The following is a 25,699-nucleotide window of genomic DNA, read 5'->3' as shown; positions in this document are numbered from 1 at the left end:
TCTTTCATCCAGATAATATTCTAATCACAATTATGCAAATTATAATTTATTCTGAATTAAAATTTGTTTTAACGTGAACTGCAAAAGCAGGAAAAAACATTTGAACACTTTACCAGTACATAAAGAATGAAAAATCAGTTCACAAGAACTCTGAGAGACAACCGTATCACTCAAAAAATACTTTGCATCTTGAATATTTTGTAGATTCAGTGTATGTAACAGTAGTATTTGCAGGTTAGTTTTACGGTGGGAACAAAATGCGTACTCATTTTAAAGTGTGTGTTGAATTCTTACTTGCAAAATAATCATTTGACTACTTGATGAAACATTACATGGCATTGTCAGTCATCTGCTATATGGTATGAAATGTGTGTAACTGTCTTAAAAGCTCAATTTAGATAAGACGTTGTTACTGAATTGAAGAATCAAGTAGATGTTTACTTTCTTTCCTTAGGAATTGATTTCCAGTAGTTTTCACTTGAGTCCCAAAATCTTGTCCCTGAAAGCTTCTGTCGGCGTCAGGTACTCATAGTGCTGTAGTACTGTAAGACTTGTGAAAGTGGGATGCCTTCTTTTGACAGCTTTATGATCCACTTTGAAACAAATGATTTGTAAACATGAGGAAGCAGGGGACTATACAGTTAGAGAAAAGTGAGGGTAAAAGTAGTCCCTCTGTGTATGCATGAACTTATGTCAAGTTTCTGGAATGCAGCTGAAACGTGAGATGCTGGGGCATGTAGTGGAAGGAGGGCTGAGCAAATGTTCAAAAGCTGTAAAGGTGTGGTCTGGCTGGTACTGAAGGCATTTGTCAGCTGCTGTAATAACTGGGGAAGTTTAGAAATTCTCCTTTGAAGTGGAGGAGTTGGCTTCACAGCGAGCCTTGTATGTACCTGATCTGCTGGTTGTCAGGACAGCATCTTCCTGCAGGACGACTTTGCAGCACAAGAAATACAAAGTAACAGACATGAGGTAGGAACTGCAGGCTTATTGGAAAAATGGTTTTGCAATATTGAAATCGTGTAATAAAGCTTAGGTCAAGATGATCTGTCATTTATTTAGTCAGTCTTCCTATCAGTAGTTATTTTTACTTTTGAGCTTGTCCTGGTTTTAGTTGCTTACATTTTTTTCTAAAGATGTTCTGTTGGTTTAAGTATTTCGTATCCAGTTTTCATTACTCTCTGTTAGAGACTTCTGCCTTCTCCAAGAGGTGGATTTCTGAGGCTTGATGTTACCAGGAGAGATTTAGAAATCCTCCTTTCTGTTGCCCATTAAATCCCTATTTTGATAGTCTCAGGAGCATTTTGTATGTATATTTGTACGTGTACTTGTGTAGACAGACAACTCTTTAACTGATGCTGTGGTAAGGAAGCTGGTTTGGAAGCATAAGGAACTGATTATGGAATATTTTTGTCTGCTGTTTGTCCAGTGACTCTCTAACCCATTGCTAAGTTTGTCACAGGTGTCTCTGGCTGCGTAAGAAGTTGCAATTTGTTTCTTCCTTAGCACAGCTTGGGGTTCTGCCTCTTCTTTAGGTAAAACAGCTGTTGTTTTAACTCTGGAGTTCTTCCGAGTCATTGTCTGGCGTTTTGGTCAATATTTTAGAAGAATTGTATAGAACTTTGAGTAGAACAGAGTGTTGGTATTTCAAGGTTGTAGAAGTACCGTACAGTGGCAGGATTGGTTTTCTGTAATTCAGCATAAACCAGAGTCTCATGGGTGAATAGTATCAACTTGGTCTCAGTAAGATTTTTTCAGCCTGATTTGTAGTTAATAAAATCTGAGCATTGGCTTTCTGGATCATTGTGGCTTAGCTTAATTCTCGCACTTGAAATTCGGTATGGCAAATAGCTTTCCCAGTGGCAAGTCATGTCAGTAAGGACGTCTTCTGCGATTCATACCATGTACACGTTTCTAGCTGTGAGTTAGGAATAGCTACAATAGTATGTTGGTTTTGGACAATGCTTTAGTACCACAGCCGTTGAACCATAACTATAGGGCATGGCTCATCCTGTAAAATGATACTGGCATTCCTACTTGAAGGTGTAGGGCCTGGTATCTAGAAATCATTCCCTGTTTGGAACTGCTGTAATTTGTGCATGTGATAGTGACAGGACATTTCCTTACAGTGAATTGAATTTGAGTTCTTCCTTGATTTTTCCAGAACCTGTGTTAATATCGAAATAATAGCGCACTTCATAAGCCAATAGTATTTTCTTGGGAAACTTGAGAATACATGATTCATAACCTTCAGCTACAGGATATGTTTAAATTTGGGATCATTAATCCATAGGCTGACTCACAAGTGGTATGCTGGCATAGACTACTTGGGAAGCAGAACTCTTTATTTTCTGTGGAAGGAAGCCTTGTGCTTAGCAGAAGCTGGGATTCAAATTGACTTTATGTGTGACTTTTGTTACTGTGGCTCCCTTAGTTTGTGATCATAACCAGTAGAAATGTCTTCTAGCTGGGTGCAAAATACATGGGGGGGACTAGTAAAAGATTTTAAAACAAACACTGCAGAGTAATTATTTCCTTGTGTGTCTTTTAAATCTTCGTTTAAGTCTTGATCTCTTAAGGATAGAGGTGAAAGGGAAACCAAACACCTTTGAGATAATAAACGAGGTACCATATTGCAGCGTAGATCAAGGCAGATTTGTGATTTATGGCAATTCAAGTTTCTGTATGTAGATGAGAGGAAAGTAGATGACAAAAGTAGAAAAAGTGAATGACTTCTCATAACTTCTGTGGATGATATTTGCAAAAGTGAAAACCATCCATCTGTGCATTAATTAATAGGAAATTGTCAGTGATCACTGAGGTCTTACTGTCTGGCATTCCAACCTGCTCTGGGAAGCATAGGCTGTATATAAAAACCGCAAGTCGTCTGGCTAGTATTGTCCTTGTTTACCTTGTCTTAATAAGAAGTGTCATCTCTAATGTGTAAAAGCAAAGGAGAAGGTCTTAATCTTTAGCCCTGTGAGGATGCCATCTTAATTGCTTAATATGTATTTTAGTTTTATTTTTCCTTCCCTGTCCTAAATGCATTTTTGCTTTGAGGCTTTCTTCTATTTCTTTCTTCTCTTGAAAGTGATACTTCAATGGTCCTCGAAGAAAAGATTATGTTGTAGAAAGTAGGTTGCTTCTGGAAAATCTGGCATAGCAAATACAGTGAAGACCTGAATAAATTTAAAAAACAGTATTCATGTTCAAACAAAGCTGAATCAATTTCTGAATTTTTATGTTGAAAAATTACTAGTAAAATATAGTGAATCTTTCCAGTAACGTTTACTCTTGTAAGATGTGTTTTTAGACTCTTGGTCTGACATGGGTGAATAACTCTTTGATGTTGGTAAATGTCCTTTCTAAAAATAGGTTTGGAGCAGAAAAGTATTCAGTGGCTCTTGAGTCAGACTTGTGTTAAGTCAGTGGGAAATCGTTCTGTCTGCTGTAATGGAGTTTGGCTCAACCTCATGTCACTGTGCATTAGCTAAGCCTCAACTACTACCATACAGGAATTCTCCAAAGAAGAAATGTTTTCTTTTGTTTTGAAATGAAACAATTAGCACAATTTGTGCAGGGTGTTTCTGTCATACTAGGATAAGTAAATCTTAGTTTCTGTACATTTGAAATAAATACTGATCCTGTCAACTCTCATGCTTTTGGATGTTGTTTTTATTAATGGCAAAAGACTTGTAAAAAGTCATTATCTGAATGAGGACTTGAAGTATTGGAGCAGCCTCTGACTATTGCACAGGAAGGAGAGGAACTGTTTTGGTTTGTTGTTTTCAATTAGGCTGTTTAAAAATTGGGAGTTATGTCTTGATAAAGAAAAATTCTGTTTTCTTCTAATTGTTCAGTGGAGGATGTATGGGAAGAAACAGAGATGTTCGTTTTATGGACTTTGAGAAGGGGAAAAAACCTGTGACGTTTATAATTTGCTGTGCTCAGAAACAAAATAGGTTTGAACAGAGTAGTTGGAATTTCAGAATACCATTTCTGCATCACCTTTAATGTAAAAGTATATATTCTCAGAAAAATAGAAAATGTAATGGTTTTCTTTTGTTAACTGCTGAGCTGTGCTTGGCTAACACTTTTCTCATCTGTTTTATAGGTTTTGTAAAAGACACCGGATTAAGTCAAACACAAATGTTCCATGTGTCCCGAAAGACTTGTTGATGATGTCAGAATTAGTTCTTCCACAGTTCATCTTTAGTCTTATTCAGCACTTAAGAGAGGGGTATAATGAGCCTGGTATGTTTTGAATTTGCATGTGCGCAGCGAATCTTACCATGCTGCTATCTCTTGTTTGCAGTCTGTGAAGGCACAGCACATGAATACATGAATGAGCTCTGTAGTTTATATCATTGAATGTTGTGCCTCTTTTCCTAACAAAGTTACTGCCTGGTTAGGTGATTTGATTTTGTTCTCTGCTGAAGAGCTTCTTAAATAAGTTTTAAGGGTTATCTAACCTTGTGTTGAGCTTTTCCAAAAAATGAAATCGGGATTAATTTGAAACTTGTACATGTGAATTTTAGAGAATTATAAATATATAGATTAATTTCTTCTGTGGTGGTCATAGCTCTTCTGCCTTGTGAAGGTTTTGACCAAGTTACGTTACATTTACACCAAAAGTTCTTGTTATGTGGTTTTCAGCTCTTGACCTGCCATCAGAGAAAGACCTTCATAAAATCCTCCAGGTTTTGGAGCCTCATGTTTCCTTCCTAGAAGACTTGACCAAAATGGGAGGAGCAATGCGATCAGTTCTTACCCAGGTTCTGACTAGCCAACAGTTCTACAAAGATCTTAGCTCTGGTATGTTTGTGTTACTTCTAATAACTAAGTTTTCAAATTATGAAGAATTTAAAGGTGTAAGGTTTTCTTTATTGCATCAGTCTCTGCATGTTTTTATTTGCCTTTTCAAAACATGGAAAAATGCATATGTTTAAGGATATTTTTATAGTGGATAGAAGGCTAGTGGGCCTCAGGATTGACTAGAAACATCTGTTATTAAGACCTGTAAGAGCAAACCCCTTATCTGTCCCATAGGTAACTGTGTAAAGATACATTGTTTCAAAAGAGTTTTTATAATGAATCCATTCTCTTTAAAGTGAAGTGAACACAGCAGTTTAGTACTTCCAAATAAGGCAGGTCAAGCTTATTCAAGGTGGAACAGGTCTAATTTATTCTGGGATCTGCCCTCACAGAGGTTACTGGAGGAGACCTGAATGGCAAAAGGCTGTTGTCTGTCCTGGACTTCTGTACAAAGCCTTTTTTTTAAAATTAAACTCCACCTCCCCAATTATTTATTTCAACCTATACTAAATCAGAGTGAATCTGAAAATGTTGGGCAGTTGCTATTAACCCTAAACCATCTAGTATAAACTAACTCCATTTCATTTTCTTGTGATTAGAAGGTGCCTTTTTTATCTTCTTTTTGAGTCCTCTGCATAGGTATGGAACAAATAGTAATTACTGTAAATATAAGTTGCCACAACTGGCTGGGGCAGCAAGTAGTTGAAGAACAGGCAATCTCCAAATCTTATTTGAAAGGAGAAGCACTTAGGAAAGCTGCCACAGAGACAGTTGTCTTTACTCTGTTTCTTTCCTCTTTTTCTCTCCTCTTTAATAATACTTGAATATGAGAAATTTAATGACTTCTCTTTTCAAGAAATCCATCACATACAGGAAATAGATAAGTGGAGAGGCAATGAGAAGTAAGGCATGCGTATTTGAACTCTAGGAATGAAGAATATGTGTGTCTGAGTAGGTATAGTTTCTGGATAGGGAAAGCAAAGAAAGGGATTTTGAAGCAAAACATGCCCTTCTGACTTTGAATGCAAAAGGTGCATAGCTAAAAAGATGCTGTCATCTTTTGAATGTTTTCCTTTCCTTAAACACTTGACGTGATTTGCCCCTCTAAAGTTTATTATTTCCTCATATAACAAACGTGTTGGGTGTGTTTAGTCCATTTCTTTGTAGAAAATTTTCAATCCCAAGCATGCATTGTCACTTTGCTTCATCAAGCAGTTCAAGTGCTGGTATCTTTAAGAATAGTCTCCATTAATTGCAACTATCAAAACTTGAACTTGGAAAGAAAAATTCCAAATATTAGAAATCACATGGCATATTACTGTTCCTGGTCTTTTGTTGGTGTATTTTTTTCCCATTGGAAAGGGAGGGAAGTCCCTGTCCTTTCTATCCAAAGTCAATTGTTTGGCAATATCAAAACAAATCCATTTTTTTAATGGTGGCAGTGCTGGTGAAAGAAATGAAGTACATCTTTTAGAAGAAAATACTTGTTGGAGGGGGGAAACTGAGGTTTCTGGTCTTTTGGATTTCAATTCATCAGTTAGAAAAACATTTTAGCTTCTACATCTCATAATTGTATGGTTTATTTAAGCATTGTGGACTTTTTTTTTTTTTAGATTGCATGCATAGAATATAAAATATGTGAACCAAGTAGCTGGTGTTGCACTTTAATATTGTTTTACATATGTATTCAAGGTGTTGGAGAGAATGCATGTGCAAAGAAAAGTCATGAAAAGTACCTCATTGCTTTGAAAGGCTCTGGACTGACATTTCCTGAGGATAAAATTGCATGTGGTATGCAGGAACAAGGAGCTGGAACTAGTACACTAGCAGTTCAAGGTTTGTGTAGAAAAGTATTTTAAGAGAAGACTTGATTATTGCTGGCTTTGTATAAACTGTTTTTATAGGTTTTTGTTTTGTTTGTTTTTTTTTTTTAAATCTTAATGAAACTTAAGGAATTACCTGTTATTTACTGCACCACTAAATTACAGGACTCATTCTAATTCTATCAACAAAGCTGAACATATTAATTTCTTGTTGCTAACATACTAAGCATCATTTCCCAGTCATAGCATTAGTGGAATTTGAGTAGGCAGGATGAAATTGCTTGTAGTGGAATTTTGTCACTGCAACTAAGTTAAGCCATCTATTACAAAAGTGCTGTGGATTTTTTTTTTTTTTATCACTGAAGGCCATCCAAGTTTTTTGCAATTTCCTAAAGAACACGTCTCCATTAACTTAGTACATTGAAGTTCTGCAATGGAATGTACCTGCAAATCCCTAATTTTGTATTACTTGGAAATCTTACTCTAACTTCTCAGTCCACTGCTGTGTATCTTTTAAAGAAAGTTAATGTAGTGTTTCATTTCATACTGGCTCATTAAATATCGTAAAGTACTCTTTTCAGTGTAAGACTTACGAAAGGATCTCTGAATTTTTTTATTTCAAAAGGTTTAGCAGGTGCTACGGCAACATCAGGACAAGGGGATTCTTCAGATGAGGTGAGACTCTTTTTAAAGACTATCATGAACTGCAACAGAATATTAAACAGACAGAATACTTGCAGCCAAATCCCACAAACCATAACTCTTCTATCTACCACTTGATTCTCTCCATTTTAATAGTTAGAAATAACAGAGATAAAGGAATAGGTCTCACAGTTTAATTTATGTATGTAATGTAGAAGAAACTTCTGTAGGTAGTTCACTATCAAGTAAATTGGTCTTGATAAAAGCAAACTTAAAGCATGTGATGCTGTGAATGGTGTTAGCAGTTTTTGGCACTTGAGAATTCGGCTGAACTGCTGATAGCAGCAGTGAGAATTTCTCTGCAGATAAATTCCCATGTGTAGGCCTCACCTTACTTGCCAAACACATTAGGTGAGAGTAAAAGGGATGGAGTCTTGTTTTAGATTGAGCTGTAATAAATAAGTCTAATTTAATGGAAGTTAAATTCTGATAGAGTTACTTTGTCAATTTATTCACATTTTGTGCCCTACCATTTAAAACCTAATTTCATCTAGTAAGCCTTAGTAGCCATTCTGCTAGGGTAGTATAACAAACGCAATGTTAACTATAGTTTTTTCATATGATTTTTGCTTATATTGCATTCTGTGTGAACAAGTATTGAAGTAAAAACAAATGTTTGTGTATATCTAAAACAGTTGTATGACATGTTTGCCTCTGTCATGAGCACAACAGGATCTGTTAAGCTTTCAGCAGTGCTATTTATAATCTGGCAGTTTTCAAAGTATTGCTTGTTGGTTTTTCACCATCACTTACAAACAAACAGACCAAAAAAAAAACCACACCAACCCTGATGAAGGGCTGCTGGCAGTATGACTTAAGGCCAGTGAAAGAAGGCAGTTCGAGTTAATGTTAACCTCAAGTAGTATTTTCAAATAAACTGAAAATGGTTCAGCGTGCTTCCTTTTGTTTTACCCCTCTAAGTTACGAGGAGAGGGGAATAATATTTTGTGAATAAAAAAGGGAGGAATTTACAGCAACTGCATTATAGCTTGCTGTTTGAAGACACCTGTTTTCTTTCTGATCTTCAGGATATAAAGATACATGTAGGTATTTTATTATGTTACTGCAGATATGACTTTTCTGAATTGAAATTCTGCATATACTCACAACCTGGGATCAGTTTCAAGATGTTAATTACATTTTTAAGATACATTGAAACAGGGGACTTGTGCTGTTTTTACAAACTGTACTTAGAAAATTTTAAAGAGTGAGGAAGTAACATGCAGATTAAACAGTTACTTCTTGAGTGTCAGGTTCTTTATCATTCCACTGAAGGTTGCAAGTAAAATACCATGTTTGCTTAGAGGAGAAGGATATTGATTACTTACTTTTAGTAGTAGACATCTGCATTAATCGTCCCACATTTCATTAGATCCAGTAGGTATCTTTCTTTATTTCCCCGTTTCATTAGGACTACCATTACTAGTAAAGATCCATGCAGCCTTTAATATAGCCCTGTAATGTTGCATTCTTTTTATAACACCCACTGTTAGATTTTGTAAAGGGGAGGTGATGATGTTTTCAACTTGCATTGCATTTTGGAGCCTTTGCTGGTTTGTTTGCAGGGTGCCTTGAAAGCTTCAGCACCTCTATTATTCTGTAGGGAACAGGCAATTAGAATTGGCCTCTTAAAGGTGTCAAAAATACTTGCTTCAAAACTTTTATATTGATTAGAAAATATCTAGCAAATTGTCTGTGTTGCCAACTTTAATTGCCAATATGTTGACTGTTTGTTTGTTTGTTTTTCTTAAGAAACAAACACCCCAAACCCTACAGATGAATAAGGTGAAACCTTGAATGTGCAACAGTGAGAAATTTTGTAGTGTTAAACATTTTTGTTAGCAATCATTTTCAGAAATCAAAGCAAGTAACCTTACAAAATTAATTAAATAGGTGAAGATGTCTGAACTTGCAGATTATAATGTTGCCTGTAGGGGAAGGAAAAAAGCAGTTTAAAAACCTGTTTTGTCTAGTGAGTTCCACCCAGTCCATGGTTCCTATAAACAGTAGAAGTATTTTTCTGCTAAGAAACTATATTCAGGGCTTTTCTGTTTTAGCTTGGTGGTTAACCAGAATTTTGAGAACATACCATCTCTTGGCAACCAAATTCTAAATATACGATTATCAATTTTTTAAACTCTTCCCCTACCCCAGGAGGACCAGGATGGTAGCCAACGTGTGGGCAAGCGCAAGAGGGTGAAACTAAGCAGCACCACCAAAGGTATTTATAAAGTACTGATCTCAGTATCATATTTGCTTTATGTCTATCTTAAAAATTATCTGGAGATATTCATTCACTTCCCAAGCACTGTAGTGCTGCATATGACAGGTATTAAACATAGCAAAGTCTAAAAAAGAAGAGCAAGCAAAATCGTGGTAATTGACAACTTTGATTTCCCTTGAGTGAGTACTACTGTCTGAGACTCTGTTTGACCAGTCATTTTGTCCCCTTCATGTCGTAAGTTGACCTGTAAAAATCCATTCCATTTTCACTGTGTGGCTGGCAAGGTTACAATGCAGGTTAGTGAACAAGTTTTTGATGCATTTGTTCTTAATAATCTTTTTTTGCTTTATGCCACTGCACAGTATGATTGTGTTCTCAGCCGGGCAAGAATGGTTCTCTCTGCTTCTGGTTGGTCTCTCTGTACTGTTCTAGTAATGTTTAAGAAAAGATACTTGAATGAAGTCTCCTTTGAAATCCATCCATTACTTTCCTAGATTGAAATTAGTCCTCTGCAATTTCTGGTCCAACATGAGCAATACTGACATTGAGGTCAGTGCAATTCAAGAATGACTGGAGGTTAGAGACAAGGTAGCGCTATCCTGTGCTTGTCCTTGACATGATTTTGAGCTAAGAAATGTTTAAATAATCATATTTAAATTCTATTAATAAAATAACTTCTTGAAAATATTGTTAAAATATTAAACTCTTCATTTAAAGAACACTTTTTTTGTTGTATGTTTTAATATGAGTATGAGGAGACTGGCATAGGAAGCGAAAAGGAAGTGCAAGCCTTGAGGAAGAAAAACATTTGTGTGGAAAAACTGGTGAAAGTTGGAATAAAATTTCTGGAAAGGCTTTGGAGTGATGGTTTGGAACTTTAATTTGAAATGCAAGGGTTTATGAAATCAATAAGAATGTATGAAGTTGTGAGGAGTATGGGAAGGTAAGATGGATTGTTTCTAGTGGTTTCAGATTAAAGAAAAAAGAGATTGGGAAGCTGGAAAAGCAGAGGACTAAATGTTTTGGCAATGGTGGTGATAAGAGGTGATCATAGAAATGGTGTGTGAAAGATTGTGGCAAAGAATGATGTGGAAGAGGTGGTAGTTTTGGCAAAATGCAGGAAACTTACAGACATCTAAGGAGAGGTCTCTTACTTAAATTTAAGAGGCTGTTACCTCATCTAAAAGATAAGTTAGAGTCAGGACACAAGAAAAAAATGCTGTGTTTTTTTCTGATATAGGAACTGATATGGGGAAATAGGGAGGGAGGAAGTTCAGGTTTAGAAGCTGGCAGGTCTGAAAACCAATACCAGCAGTGTCATTTCAGGAAAAGTGGTACTTTAATTGAACATTTCATTTCCCCCCAGGGTTGTAGTCTTCCCCCTCTGAGGCATCCCAACATGGACTGTGCTCATGATGTTGATAGCTCCTAGTGTCAGCCCCAGAGGAGGGAGTCTGCCAATGGGGGAAGGGTGAGTATCTGTTTTTATTAAATATTGAATAGTTTTCTGAAGTTTTCAGTATTCATATTTTATGTCCAATAGGGTATAAAATAAGAGTATGAAAAGAAAATTTTAGAAAACTGAGTATTAAATAAAAACAGATTTACCTTTTCCATGTAAGCAGACTCCCTGTCTCATCTTAGATCTTTAGTGGTACTATCTTCATAGAGAGTTATTTATATATTGGGGATATCTTGGAATGCTAAGACTCGTATTCTAGAGAGATGTTAATAACAGTCTATGGGGTGTTTTGTGGCACTAGAGAAAAAACAAACAGACCATTATAAAAAAACCAAAAACAAACCAAACAAAAAACCCACAGGTTTTATGCCGAGGTTCACTGATACAGGTATGGGACTGAGTATTGATAGAGTTTTAATTTTACTCTGTTTTAAAACCTGCATCCTGCATCCATCTAAAATACTAGATGTTGAAGCCAATTTTAAACCCACAGGCACTGTTTTTTTAATTTATTATTTGCTGAAAGAAATATAAAATTATGTGGTGCTTTTCACAAGAGTGGGAACATTAGTCCCAGTGTTCTTGACAAATTTTCCAAGCTGGATAAGAGCATTCTGCCTACTTAAATTCTGTAGCAGTATATTCTTCCATCCCTGTCTGAAGCTGCTGCATAAAGAATTTGATACAAACTCTTCGACTGTGATATGTGTCAGAGAAAGCTACACATCAGTGACAGAGAGGGTGTTGTGTCACTTGTCTCCTTGCCTGGTGTTCTCACTCAGGAGCATTTGGCATGTACCCAAACCTGTGCTATGTGTTCTGTGGACAGAAGACGTCAGTCTGCGTGGCTACCAAGCTTTCATGGGCAGTAAAATTACATATGCAATTTCTTAACAGGAGGCGAGGAAGAGAGCCTAAATGATCATATGTTTGCTGCAGGAGGTGATGTGTAATGCTTCACAAAATATTTTAATAGCAAAATATCTTTCATGACTGTGAAGGTAATTTTATATTGCGATGCTGGTAGAATATATTGAATAAAACATTACTGTCTTCGTGTGACTTGCTGGAGACTTGAGGAGATCTCTAAAATCTAAATTGTTATTTCTCATGGTCTGTTGGAATTTCTGAGATGTTTTGTGCTGATTGGTCACTTGACTGGGGAACTCTGACCTCTGGTGGTGGTGGAAAATGGAGGTAATTCCTGCTTAGGAAAAGCACAAATGCCTATCCTGCTTAGGATAGATACAAAGCTATCCAGTGCAGTCCCTAAAGCTGTTATACTTAAGTGAAGAGTCGAGTCTTCACGGCTGGATGATGTGGTTTGGAATCTGTGCTGATGGGAGCGCTTCATACAGCCCCATAGGATTTCGTGCATGAGGGTATATCCTCAGGTCTAGTTGATGTCTAAGTATCTATACTTAGATATAGTAAGATATGGTGAATAAAAGCATTATTACAATTTTTGTTATTTTCTTTAGTCCTTATATGTTATGGGAGTGAACAATACCTGTTGTACTTTTAAATCATAAATAATCAACCTCTTGAAGAATGATGATAAAGAATCTTTATATTTGAGATTATTTTAATGGAGTTAGACTGATTATGTTTTGTCAAGCCATAGCTTCATGAACAGTTTATTCTTGCGGAGGTCAGTTCGTGCTTGAAAACGCAGCTGACAGAATGGAAAGGTGACTGGATTGCTACATAGATACCCCACCGGGATGTTTTTTTAGCAGGACGAAGGGGGCAGAGTGAATGGGAAAAGATGAGACACTTTCTTCTGGTACCATCAGGAGCTAGTGCCTGATTGTCTGAATATGGTAATTTTCATATTAAAAAACCAACCAACCAAAACTTTGTGGTTGCTCAAATTAGTACGTATATTGCGTTAAAAATAAGAATAGCTGATACATTATTGCTTCTATTTAGCTTGTTTAGAGCTTTGTAACCAGAACATGTGTTCTTAAGTGATAGAGCTCATCACGTAATCATATATTGTATTTTGTCGTTTTGCTATTTTAACTTCAGCTAAGTAGTACATTAACACTTTCCCTCTATTAAGTGGCTGTGTAAATGTTATGTAAATTGCTGTGTTTCATTAGTCAGTGGAGCTATTAGACTAAGGTGATACAATTCAGTGTAGTCAATGAGGACTGGACTCTTCCTGGTAGAATTGCACTGAAAACTTTCATTGGCTTCTCTGGGAGGTCCTTTTTATTGCTACAGGCTCTGACTCTGTGCAGTGTTGACCATGTCAGTTTCCCAATGATTCTGAAAAAAATATTTACGGAGCATGCTAATATAGTCTTAAATGTTTGTTACTGACTTTTATATAAGACAGTGCAACTGCACTTCATTGTTTTTAGTTTTAATAATTATTACATTACACATCCCCTCCTCCAACATTTCATGCAGATCGATCTATCATGGATGTTTTGAAGCATAAATGTTTTCTAGAAGAATTATTATTTTGGACAATAAAATATGAGTTTCCACAGAAGATGGTGACTTTCTTACTCAACATGCTGCCAGACCAAGATTATAAGGTACTTGCCTTACATCATTCAAACTTAAATGTCTTTTCTTATTCTCACACTTAGTGTGTATTATGTCTTTCATGAAACCATATGTTTATATTTGGATAATAAGTAGTAAGGTGATGCAGATCTTCTACATTGTTTTATTTTCTTAGAAGGTCTACAGTATATAGTATTTGGGGAGAGGTGTGGTAAAAACAAGATGGGTAATTCTGGAGCAGCAGTGTTAATTTTGTTCTCATGGTGGTGGTGTGGGGTTTTTTTTTTTTTTTTGGTTGTTAGTGCATATTTGCACGTGTTACTTTTTTGTTTACTTTTATTTTACTTTGTACCTTGGGTTTTTATCAGTTAAAAGATGTGGATCAGCACTAAAGGCTTCTGTAGTGTGGTATGACTGGTAAATTATTGCGGTGGCTAGGTTCCTGTTGCAACTGTTGTAGTAGGCAGTAGTTTCTGCATATAGGCCATCACAGTGGAAGTGTTCTTGCTGCGCTATGCCCTAGGTGATTTTGGCAGCCTTCCAGGTGTTTGCAGTTGTTCATACCAAGCATCTCGTGCCTGGAGTCATGGAGACTGGAGTCATGTCATCTTCCTGTTTTATATCTTGGTGTGCAGCCAGGTTTGGCTGTTTGCTCTACATGTTCCTGAGACCTTGTATACATAGCAGTCAGGCTTAACATTTCTCTTGGATCATGTCATACCTTTGAGCCATGCAAATATTTTGGACCTTCTCAATCTGTACTGGGAGGCAAAGATCAAGAAATGCTGAAATCCAGGCATGTGGATTTCGTGAAAAAAAGTCTGTTGATAATGGGACAGCCCTGTAATTTGTGCCCCCTTAAAACCTGCTGTATCAAAGCAAAGGATATGAAGATAACTTGCAAGGAAGAAAAAGATAACATACGGGCCTTCAGCACTACTTTGTCCATGTCAAGAGAGCACTTTGATTTGGGATACCCCCATAGACTCATCTTGGTCTTGGATTCAGCTAGTACATGAGGAGGTATGAGGACTTCTTAACTGATGATCGCTTGCCACGAACCTTGACTTACTCTTGGTATTTGGAGACGCACATGGACATCCAGTTCTCCTGATCTGTTGCCAGTTAACTCCTGCCTGTAAGATCACCAGACTGCTAGCAGCATGTGGAGGAATCTGGTAAGTGTTGTGATGTTTACCGTGTTACTATACCGTGTAATAACAGCTTTAATGATCATGGGATCTTTTTTCCTTTGACGACAATGCACAGTCTTCAGATCGTGAACATAGTGAGGAAAGTGACTTTCTTCACTGTGTACTCAAAATTGAGACCATGGCATATTTGATTTCCCTACTGCTGCCACCTTTATCTGGAAATACTGTATGTTCAGATGAAAGCATTATTTAAACATTCCTTGTTTTTTGTTACTAATTTCATATTGTGTTTGACGAAACACTTAATTCCTGTGTACAAACTTTATTACTAGGACAAATCTGAAGTATTTGAAATATTTCAGAATCTGTGTTTAATTGCTGTGATTGTCTAAAATGCATTTGTCCATAGTGAGGAAACTCTGAGCAGGAAATACATCACACAGCAATACTGGGGAGGCAGTAACACTATTTGTTCCCAAGATACTGTGCTTTGTTGCAAAACCGTGTCAATGATACAGGAATTTTAACCGTGTCTGAGGATTGTGGCTAATTTACAAGGAGTGGCTCTGCCTTTTACGTGTGTACAGAGAGAATATACCATTTTGGGATGAATTAGAAGAATGTTTTATCTTTCAAGCTTCCATTTGGCTTTTATGAAGGAGAAGCGTGTTTGCTGTTTAATCATGTTGCTTTCTCAAACAGCATGAACACCTGTAGGGGTATAAACTCTTCCAAGTGGCCTCTCAGCTTTCCACTACTTTCTCCCATCCCATCTCCACTGCCTGTACTGTCTTAATTTTTTCTGTCTCTGCTGTTGCACAGTTTGGCTGATTCTTCATGAGCAGACGTAGCTCATTAAATCAGCAGCATTCTGCTGGGTGGGATTTCTGATAAACGGAGTGAGCTAGGTGGACACAGAGCTGCCTCTCTGTGCATGCTCTGAAGTGGCTGAAATCTCTGATCTCCAGCGTAGACGTAGCAGAGCTGGCTGAATCCACCATGTCCTGTGAAGCAGTGAGCCAGCCACCAGCAATCTGTTGCACAGATTTATTTTTAAACAGGAAAACCAACTCCTCTTTGATTCTGAATCTCAAAAAAAGTTGTTAAAAGGGGTGGGTTAAAACCCTGGGTTAACTCGCTCTTCTCCCCCTTCCATCTTTTGCATGTGAGAGAGACAGCGCAACAAACAGTGTGGTCTTTGCATTACAGGATTTGTGCCGAGACATCCCTTCCAGTACTCTCTGACATTTGAAGCTTGGAAGACTTACAAGTGACGAAAAAGAAAACAGAAGAGAAATTGATTGGAGCTTCCAAGAAATCAAAGGTGTTATGTTGTGGACAAGGTTTCTGCAAGAAGGAAAACAGAAGGCCAGAGAAACAGAACTGACCTTCACGTGACCAAGGAGAAGGCAAACAAGAAGTTGGCAATAAACAGGAAGCTGATGGAAGAGTGTAAATCATCCAAGAGCAGATCCTTGCTGAAATCTGGAGTACTGGAAGCAGAAAAACATGAAAGCACCTGGTAGAGATAACGAATCAACAAACATATTTATCAGAAATGCTGTGCCTCATCAGGCACTGCCCATAGGGAAAGTTGAGGCAGCTATTACAGCAATAGGACTTGAGTAAAATCTTTGGATCTACTGTTCTACAAATTCTGTAGAACAGTTTTTCTATTGGAAACTTAACTTTAGCACAGCTTTCACCTGGCAGAACTATCTTTTTCTTTGCGTAACTGTGGGAGTTGTGAGTTCTAACTGAAACATGGGGTTCATGTTACACTTCTAAATTTTCTGGGATTGTTGAGTGGCCACCAGGAGGAAAGGCCAAATGAAAAAATAAGGGTTTTTTGCATAGGCTAGCTGTTAGTAGCTGCACAGCATCATAGAGACTAAGTTAGTGAAAGTAACTAAATATACAGAAAACTCCTCTGTCTTAGGAAGCCATTTTTTCCAAATGGGTGGGAGCTGAGTAAGTATTTGGAAAGACATTGTATGTCAGAATCTGGATTCTTGCTCCATTCTGTATTTTTTCCTTAGTTGTGTATAGAGCTTTGTCCACTCAGAGACACGATACTGAGCTGGATGAACTGATTGGAACTACTGTGACCGTTTTTGTATACGGACTGCAGTTTACCACAGAATTTCAGCATTTTAACTTGTGGAAATGAATTTAGTGTCTTCCTCTCAAAATTGGAAAGGGTTGTATTTGTTTGTTTAAATTCCAAATGAATGTAGGAGTAAAACTTATGTGTTGTCTTTATTTAAGTGTATTACAGAGTCTTTATCATTATACTAAACTGATAGTGAATCTGCAGTACTTTCAGAAATTCAGTAGTGTATATGAGTGAGGTACAGAAAGTCTTGATGTGTGCAGGTTTAAAATAAATAAATAATCCAAAATTTGTCCTTAGAGGAGGACACTCTTTTCACAGTCAACTTGAGAGCGCTCTGTAAAGCAAGTAAAACATAGTTTCTACATCACAGGACCTGAGAGTCTTATTTAACCATTATACAGTGTGAAGAAGTAATATATAAATAAAGTATACTTTGTTTACTAGCAGCATTAATATACTTTAATATTCTTGAAATATCAGGTGCGTTATTTGTGTCTGAGGCTTAACGTTAATAGTATAAATGTCTTGATGTTTGTTATGAGCGTCACTGCCAGTGATTCAAATTGTATCAGGATTTAATTTAATGGAAATTACATGATAGGTTTTTCTGCCTTGAAACACCTGAACAATATTGTATTAACTCTGTGCGAGTATTGCGAATACAATGTTCCAAAAAAGCTTTAGCTGAAAACAATTACCATTGTGCTGGGCACTATATGTATGTGTATTTTTCAGTTATTATACAGGTTTCTGTCATTGTGGTCCAGCTAAAGGAAAGCAAGTGAAGCAATGTTAGTGTTTCATGCAGTGACATCCCCATCCTGGTTGTTTTTTTTTTTTTTTTTTTTTTTTTTTGCATGAGCAACTTCATTTTTGAGGGTATTTGCTGGAAGAAGCAGTCTTTGTGCCCAAGAGCAGCGTTAGGGCATCATGATATTTCTGGAGATACTTTCTAAATGAGAATAACATGGTAGTGCTATAATAAAAACATGGGATTACTGAGTGTGAGGCAGGTAGAATGAAGATTTGTATAGTCTGGTGAAAAAATAGCTGCCTGATAGTGGTTTTAAAATTTCTGATTTTATGCTTATGGAACGTTAATACTTCCAGAAGGGAACAGACAGGGAATCTTGGATGTTGAGCTGAAAATTTTAGTCACTACACAGCTTGTGTTATCTCTTTTTATTAAGCCAAGCAAGTCCAGATTGTGTGAACTCAGAACTTAAAGTACTGAGAAGTGATTTCAAAGCTGGCAGATATGCTCACATGTATGTGCATTGTAAAGAGTTGGTTTACTTTCACAATTTGAGGCTGATGGAGTGGGATAAGAAATTGTACTAAGATTTATATGTATTAATATACTTAAATACCAGTCTGGTTTAAAAAAACCCTAACAGTTGTGTAAAGAAAAGCAAAGCCTCCTAATGAATTATGTTATGGAGGAAAAAGTGCTAAAGATATATTAAAAAAAAATTCCAGGATGTTATAGTAGCAGATGAAATCCAGTTTTAAAATGTCATCCTTGACAGATGAATGAAAACCTTACTCCATGGGTAGATGAGTACAAGTGATAAGGCAGCTTTATTATGCACTACTGTTGTCCTTGTTCATAGTGTATCGTTTTAGGACATCAGTTCCTCTTTTAAGTTGTAAAAAATTTAGTATAAATTTATTAATAGAATTTTACTGCTTTCACAAGTATTCCGAGACCTTATTCCTTGTTTCAACGATTTGTTTGGTTGGTTGGTTTTGGTTTTTTATAGTGTGGAATGTATAGAATGAAAACATTAGATTTTGGGATAAGGTAATAAAATTGGAAGCATAAGTTTCTCTTCTCTATAAGATAGGTCTTTTCATGTGGGCTGTTTCTAGAAATTACACATGGGATACTTAAACCATCAATTTTGGTATGTCATGGCAGTGGTTGTTTCCCAGGATATGTTGATTGTACTTTTGTAAAGGTATATTATAGTGAAAGAAAGCTGTATTTTTTGTATGGTGCTTGTTAATATCAACATTTCTTTGATTTGCAGATTGCTTTTACAAAAACTTTTGTTCAGCATTATGCTTTTATAATGAAAACACTGAAGAAAAGCCACGAATCAGACACAGTGTCTAATAGAATAGTGCATATCAGTGTTCAGTTGTTCAGCAATGAAGAACTAGCACGCCAAGTAACAGAGGAATGTCAGCTGCTGGATATTATGGTCACTGTTCTGTTATACATGATGGAAAGTTGCCTTATTAAAAGTGAATTGCAAGGTAGGTTGATTTGTTTGTTTGCTTTCCATGGATAATAAAATTGATCGAAGAGGAAACTTAATCTCTTCCTTTGGTAGCCAATCCACCCCCAATCCCTTCCCAAAAATGCACAGGATCGAGCAAAAAATGGTAGAGGCTGAGTCTCAAAATTTCATAGAAATGTAAAGATAGTTATCAAGAGTGATACTGATGTTTTATCGTTTGGTTTGGAGGGTTTTCTTATGTGGAAATGTTACATAGTTGTGTGTTACATGCAATACGGACTGTTATCTTGCAGGTGCTTCCTTTGTTGGGTAAAGTGCATAAACACTACTTGTGAAGCTCATTTCAGAAATTATATGTGCAAATTGAGACCTTTATTAATTTAAATAGCTTGTGAAATACTTTGAAGGTATTTGAAGTATTTAATAGTTTTTTTTCTTACCTGTGATTGCCTTAATAAAATGTAGTGGAGGAGAATGAATTAATACTTCGTAAATACATCATTTGAACAAGCTATCAGTTGACAGTTTTTGAATTTGAACTAGTGTGCACTCTGTAACCTTTCTAGTGAAAACAGCTGTCCTATTTCTACCCTCCTTATTTTACTTGTTCTTATCTGAAAATGGTGGCTGACTTGCTGAATCTTGCTGACTGCTGTTTTTCACACTTTTGTGTACTTAACAGACCGCAGACCTCTCAGCCCTCTTTCTCCTAGTCTGAATTTGAAAATACTCTCTAGATAGGCTGTCTGCTGCTGCCAAATAAGTGCCATCAGCTTCTGCATGAAACTGTACTTTTTCTTGTCTGAAAATATCCTTTGTCTCGGAGTCCACTCTATGTATAGCCTCATAGGGAATGACTGTACTGAAATAGGAAATCCTCTGTCATCTGGCTATGGAGTGCCCTCATCCAGCTGCAACTTCAGCATGAGAAATTTTCCTATTGCCCTACGTAGATTGCTTTATGGTATTGAAAGAAAAATGTCGAATCTTTAACAGTTTGTGTATCAAGTGACTTTTGCTAAACTAGTGCCATATTGGTGGCGTGTCATTTAAAGCTACTTCTAAGCATGTTCTGATGTTACTTGCTCGTCAGTATGGGATGTTGCTAGCATTAGTGATAAGGTTCTGTAATGGATCAGAATTTGCAGCCAAACAGAAGGCAGCTGTGACTGTGGTTAGACATTCTCTGACGAAACTTCCTGGTGATTAATTGTGTAAGCTGGAGCTGGTAAGTTAAATAACATCGCTTATATTTTTGATGGATTTATGAGGAAAGACTTACCCTGGAGCAGCTATCCCAAGACATGGAGTTAATCTGATTTGTCTCAGCTAAGATTCCATCATGGAATCTGTCCAGTGTTTTCACATTTCTTCCTCACTGCTTTGTATATGAGGGGTTGGAAATACTGTGAATTGACAGCAAAAAATTAATAAAATACCTTAGTGGGGTGTTTTCCCCTGTAATTCCCACTGTCCACCTGCAGTTTTGTGGGCTCGTACCTTGACCTAAACACAAGATGTCTCTTCTGGTGCTGGAAAGTAAGTGTGTTAGAAGTCTCTGCTGGTGAGATTTGCACAGCTGGTGCAAACAGGCAGGGTGCGTAGTATCTGGAAACAAAGTTTATGAGTCCAGCAAATAGATGGATGGAGAAAACATGGGGAGAGGATCAAGGAGAACATGGTGCAGGAATTGTATCTGCTATAGCACGTTTAGTTTGCACTACTCACAGATCCTAATTGTCTTTTGGACAGCTGACACCTGGTAAAAGCATACAGTTGGTTAAGGGTGTTTGTGGATGCCAAGTACAAACTGTTGTGAAACAGAGTTGACCTAGGAGCTGTGTTGATACCAACTTTGAAAGTGTTACTAGTTCACCTTACCTTTCTCACATGTGAAAGGATGAGGAGGAGAAATATGGATGTGGATGATGAAACTGGCTCCCTAGGAAGATTTATGTCCCTATGCTCTTAAGAGGCTTCTCTGTCAGCACTTTCATCCTACTGAACTTTTCATGGAAGAAAAATTTATAACCCAAAGAAAAAATTTTGGTAATGGTTCATCCTTAAAAAAAAAAAACAAGCCCACTCCCCTCCGCTCCCACAAAAGAACCTCAAACCCTACACCCCAACAAGTGTTTGACTTGACCTTACATTAACCCTGGCTTGTACAGTATGCCGAGTAAGAGGCAATACCACAGCCAACTTGAAGTAACTCTGGATTTGTCTCGTATATGCCGGGGCAGAGAATCAGCACAGTGTAACTGTTGACTCTCTGCAGAGTCCTTCGGCAGGTTCAGGCAGAGCCAGCTGAGGTGTTATCCTGTTCTTGGGTAGGCCGTGTGAGCAGGTGGGGCCATGACAGCTAAGCAACAAGATAGTTTCCTTTCTTTGCAAATGTACCAGAGTGCAAGAGAGAGATTAAAGAGTATTTGATCAACTGTGGTGGGGAAGTTTGAGCTTCTCTGCAGAGCACTTCTGGCTGCCTGTTCCTTCCAGTACTTCAGTGTAATAAATAGGAGGCAGTCTTAAGAAACGGAGCTCTGTATTACGTTATGGTAAGAAGGAGGTATCTGCTCATAGTTTTGTGCAACTCAAGCAGCATATTTTTCAGGATGAAATCTGATTTATTTTACAGACTGTGCTGTTTTCTTTGGAAGTAAAACTTGTCAAGACAAAAATATTGTATGACTTCAGGTTAGAAAACCTGTTGGCAAGGCAAGAGCTTCTGGTACCAATAAACCAGCAAAATAAACAACCTCAGAGTGCAAAGGTTTGGGTTTTTTTTAGTAGTTACAACGAAGGGAAGGAAAAAAGCTTACATGTGTACTGAAGGGAACCATTCCAGATACAGATGTGCCTCATCAGCTGGAGTCTGGAGGTTTTTAGTAACTGTGTATGTTTAGCTGTGACTGTGCTGTACTGCTTCTGACCCTGTCGGTGTGTAAAGGGTAACTACACGGGTCCTTTGGTGCATTTCAACTAGCCATCCCCATTGGCTGATCATGAGATCCAAGATTTTCTTCTGTTTGCTGGAAATAGAAGAGCAACTGACAGGTGGGTCCTGGAAGTTACTTGCCTTGGAACATGAATCCAGGACCAATCCTCTTTCTGGGGTCCCTCTTATGAAAATCAGTTAGATTTGTTTGAGAGCTGTAGAGGATATACTTTCATGGTTCAGGGGGGGAGACTTCAAAACACACTGCCCCGGCCCCTTCCTGCCCCCTCCCACCATCTGATTTCTTCTCCCCTTCTTTTGGGAACCTTCTCCTGCCTTAGTCTCAGGAAGGCTGCATAAATCCTATCTGTCCCAGATTCAGAGTGGAAATGCTTTCCTCAGACACAACATGCCAGTGTAGGTTTTGATCACCCATCTTCCAGCTTGAATGCCCAGTGCTTTACCTTCAAGCTTAAGGTAGCTTACTTGCTGGAAGTGTGTCAAATTCAAAACAGGTTTCAGATGTTCATAATATGAATCGTATTGTTTGTTCTTTTTACACTCAAGAGTATTCAAAAAAGGCATAGGTGTGATGGTTTTACTCATGCACTGCTTTTCAAAGGTTGCAGTACTGTTCAAAGTGTGTGTGTGTCTCTTACTCAGTGGGGTCTGTGTTGATGAGTCCATGATGAGAAGGCAGCCTCATGTACCACATAACAACCGTCCTTTTTGGCAGTTTTCTCTGCATGTGTCTGAACAGAACGTTGCAGTAAATACTAACTGTTAGTTTTTCATTATCTTGTAATTTTACTTAAAAATTACAAGAAAAAGGTAAAAAAACCTCACTACCTTTTGTTTCCTTCCCTTTTTTTTTTTTCCCCCCTTTAAATCTAGATGAAGAAAATAGTTTACATGTTGTGGTAAACTGTGGGGAAGCACTCCTGAAGAATAATACTTACTGGCCCCTGGTTAGTGATTTTATAAACATACTTTCACACCAGAGTGTGGCAAAGAAATTTCTGGAAGATCATGGTCTTTTGGTAACATGGATGAATTTTGTGTCGTTCTTTCAAGGTATGTGACTGTTACAATCAGTACTAATATAAGAATGTTAAGACAGCGTAATGTTCACAGTAGCAAAATCTTTACAGTGCTGTATGTAAATATTTTAATCCGTGAGTGTTCTCATCAGTCTGTGTTCCTGGAAGGGAACAGTATAAACTGGAAAACAGGTAGATTTGAAAATGATCTAATGTATCTTTGTCTTGTGTGGACTAGTTGAAGAGCAATTGCATCACACTTGACCAGTGTTCATTGTGCCAGAATTCTCAGGTTTTACTTACAATACAAATCAACTTGTTATAGAAGTTACGATTTCTACTTTACTTAAGTATTGCGTAAATTAATCTGAAAAATTGGATCTTTTTATAAGTGTTGTTGTGAATAAAGCTTTTCATTATTTAAAAAAATATTTAACAATTGTTAACTTTTCAATACTGATAAATGTTCTGTCTAGAAAGAGGAACCAGGTGTTTTTTATTCAGATGTTCTCATTGACTGAGGTTCAAAGTAGAAGGGATGCTGGGTAACAGCACCTGAACATAAAGGACTACAGTTACTAACCAGTCTAGAGCTATTGTTCTTTTCTGGTCTATTGCTGTTCATACTTTGTTCTCATATTTTGTCCATTTTTCTGTTGCTAGATAAGAGAGATTGTTACACTTTATGGTTGTGGGGTTTTTTTCCTCTTAATAGGTCTGTGAATGCATAGCACTAGCTAGGGATAAGTGGAATGCAGTATTTTAAAATATTTGTTTCTATAACTGCTTAAATCTTTGAAGGTATGAATTTAAATATTTGCTTCTATAACTCTGCTTAAATCTTTGAAGGTATGAATTTAAATAAACGAGAATTAAATGAGCATGTGGAGTTTGAATCGCAGACATACTATGCTGCCTTTGCTGCTGAGCTGGAAGCCTGTGCCCAGCCAATGTGGGGTCTTCTGTCACACTGCAAAGTTAGGGTAAGACTAACATTTCTCTGTCATTATTCTTTGTTCTATTCATGACTTTTTCTACAGTTCTCAAATCTGAAAGGTTTGTCTGGATTGTGTTTGAAAAGACGTGGGTTTTGCTTCTTTGTCTACCAAACATATAAAACTGTGATTAACTCGGGTTCTGTGTATAGTGAGCATAGAATTCATGCTTGTACCTAATTTATTGTCTCCAGAACTGGGCCTACCAGTTCGGGATATGTACAGTCATTCCATATGCCTGTACATATGGACTAACTTCTGATCTGATGAAGAACTTGATAAATGTCTCTGAGTCATCCTGCCTTTGTGCAGTAGGAAAGGAGATACGCAAGATGTCCTAATGTGATTATGAAGTTGATTGTGTCTGCAAGTAGACACTTCATTATGATGGGGAATGGAGTAATTTATGGGTTTGTGTTGTTTTACTTTCAACTTGCAGTGAAATCTTCCTAGGTTTTGACAGCTCATGGTCTCCTAACTAGAGTGAAGAGTCTTTACTATTAGCTAGACTGTAAATTGTATTAAGTTATAATAAAAATGAAATCTATCAGCTAATGGGAATACTGTAACATTTGAAAAAACTTTTTATTGGTTATTTTTAATGAAATAGTTATCTTTGATGTTACCTTATTTAGATACTTAATAGTGTTGCTGAGACAATACCTGAATTGAACTGTGCACTGAAAGAACGTGTGCGAGCATACCGTGTAATTTTAAAACAGTTTAAATCAGGCAGTTGCAAAAGCCTTTCCGTGATACAAGTTACACTGATACATTGTGAATATATCAATTTTTGAGTCTAAATTACCTTTTGAAAGCTGAATTACGATTTCTGGCTTTTTGAAATATACCTGGCTTGCTATCTTAGGGATGCCTGTCTTTTTAAGGCCTATAGGATTCCTTGTTCTGCTTGTTGGCTTGTCACTCATGTTTTCACTGCCATGTTTGAACCTTTTGGTGGTTCTTAATAAATCTGGAAGTGCTTTAGAAATCTCACTGCTTAATTGTTGCACTTGTTTAGTGAAACCTGTTGAGTGGGAAGAGATTTCAGCTCGCACCCCACAGGAGAGAGAAAGCCGTCGGAACCTGGCCACCGTAAAGTGTGAGACAGCTAGATGGGAGCATGGCTGTTGTATTTCCTGATGAGAAAAGGTGTCTGAGTGAGCCAGTTGGCACTTGCAGAACTTCTGCCTGGCCAAAGCACTACTGGATTTTGCATGAGAAGTGTGTCATACATGTCCTAGGAGTATGAGGCAGGTCTGGAGTGTATGTTTAGGGGAAGGGGAGATAAAGCAATGAGGCTTTGTTAAGTTCAGCTGGTCACAGAGCAATTTAGTTCAGCTCCCCTTCTGCCTTCCCTTCTTACGCATCACTGCTTCCCTCTTGGAGGGCAATGTACAGCCCCAGTTTTAAAATACATGATTTCATCTGAAATATATTATAGTTTTAGAGCATTGTTACAGAGTTACATCATACAGTCATAACAAGGTTTGCTTATTGTTAAAATCTATGCAGTATTGGGTTATTGTTGCTTTTCAGGGGGCATTGTGTTAGCCAACAGTAAGGAGCTTTAGTAGATAAAACTTACAGGACATTAGCCATTCCTTTTGGTTGAGAAGAGACTTTTGGTTTGAAGAGACTTTTCTTAATGCTTATGTGTCTCAATTTTT

At 37.3% G+C, this 25,699-nt stretch overlaps 1 protein-coding gene across 1 annotated transcript in view; it reads left to right on the top strand.

Annotated features, from left to right (window-relative positions):
• Positions 1–4,118: 4,118 nt before the first annotated feature.
• UBR3 (ubiquitin protein ligase E3 component n-recognin 3 (putative)) overlaps positions 4,119–25,699 on the top strand; it is a gene marked incomplete at its 3' end in the record, with an annotated part of 82,374 nt that continues 60,793 nt past the window's right edge. The window contains exons 1-9 of the mRNA XM_010154457.1: positions 4,119–4,251; positions 4,654–4,812; positions 6,505–6,648; positions 7,261–7,310; positions 9,492–9,558; positions 13,442–13,572; positions 18,847–19,075; positions 22,889–23,068; positions 23,884–24,017. Of these exons, the coding sequence (XP_010152759.1) occupies positions 4,176–4,251; positions 4,654–4,812; positions 6,505–6,648; positions 7,261–7,310; positions 9,492–9,558; positions 13,442–13,572; positions 18,847–19,075; positions 22,889–23,068; positions 23,884–24,017 (1,170 nt within the window). The remainder of the gene's footprint in view (positions 4,252–4,653; positions 4,813–6,504; positions 6,649–7,260; positions 7,311–9,491; positions 9,559–13,441; positions 13,573–18,846; positions 19,076–22,888; positions 23,069–23,883; positions 24,018–25,699) is intronic.

Source organism: Eurypyga helias, unplaced genomic scaffold (assembly GCF_000690775.1).
Source record: "Eurypyga helias isolate BGI_N326 unplaced genomic scaffold, ASM69077v1 scaffold17516, whole genome shotgun sequence".
In the NCBI taxonomy this organism is placed as follows: domain Eukaryota; kingdom Metazoa; phylum Chordata; class Aves; order Eurypygiformes; family Eurypygidae; genus Eurypyga; species Eurypyga helias.
This window is presented reverse-complemented; position numbering and strand designations above follow the sequence as displayed.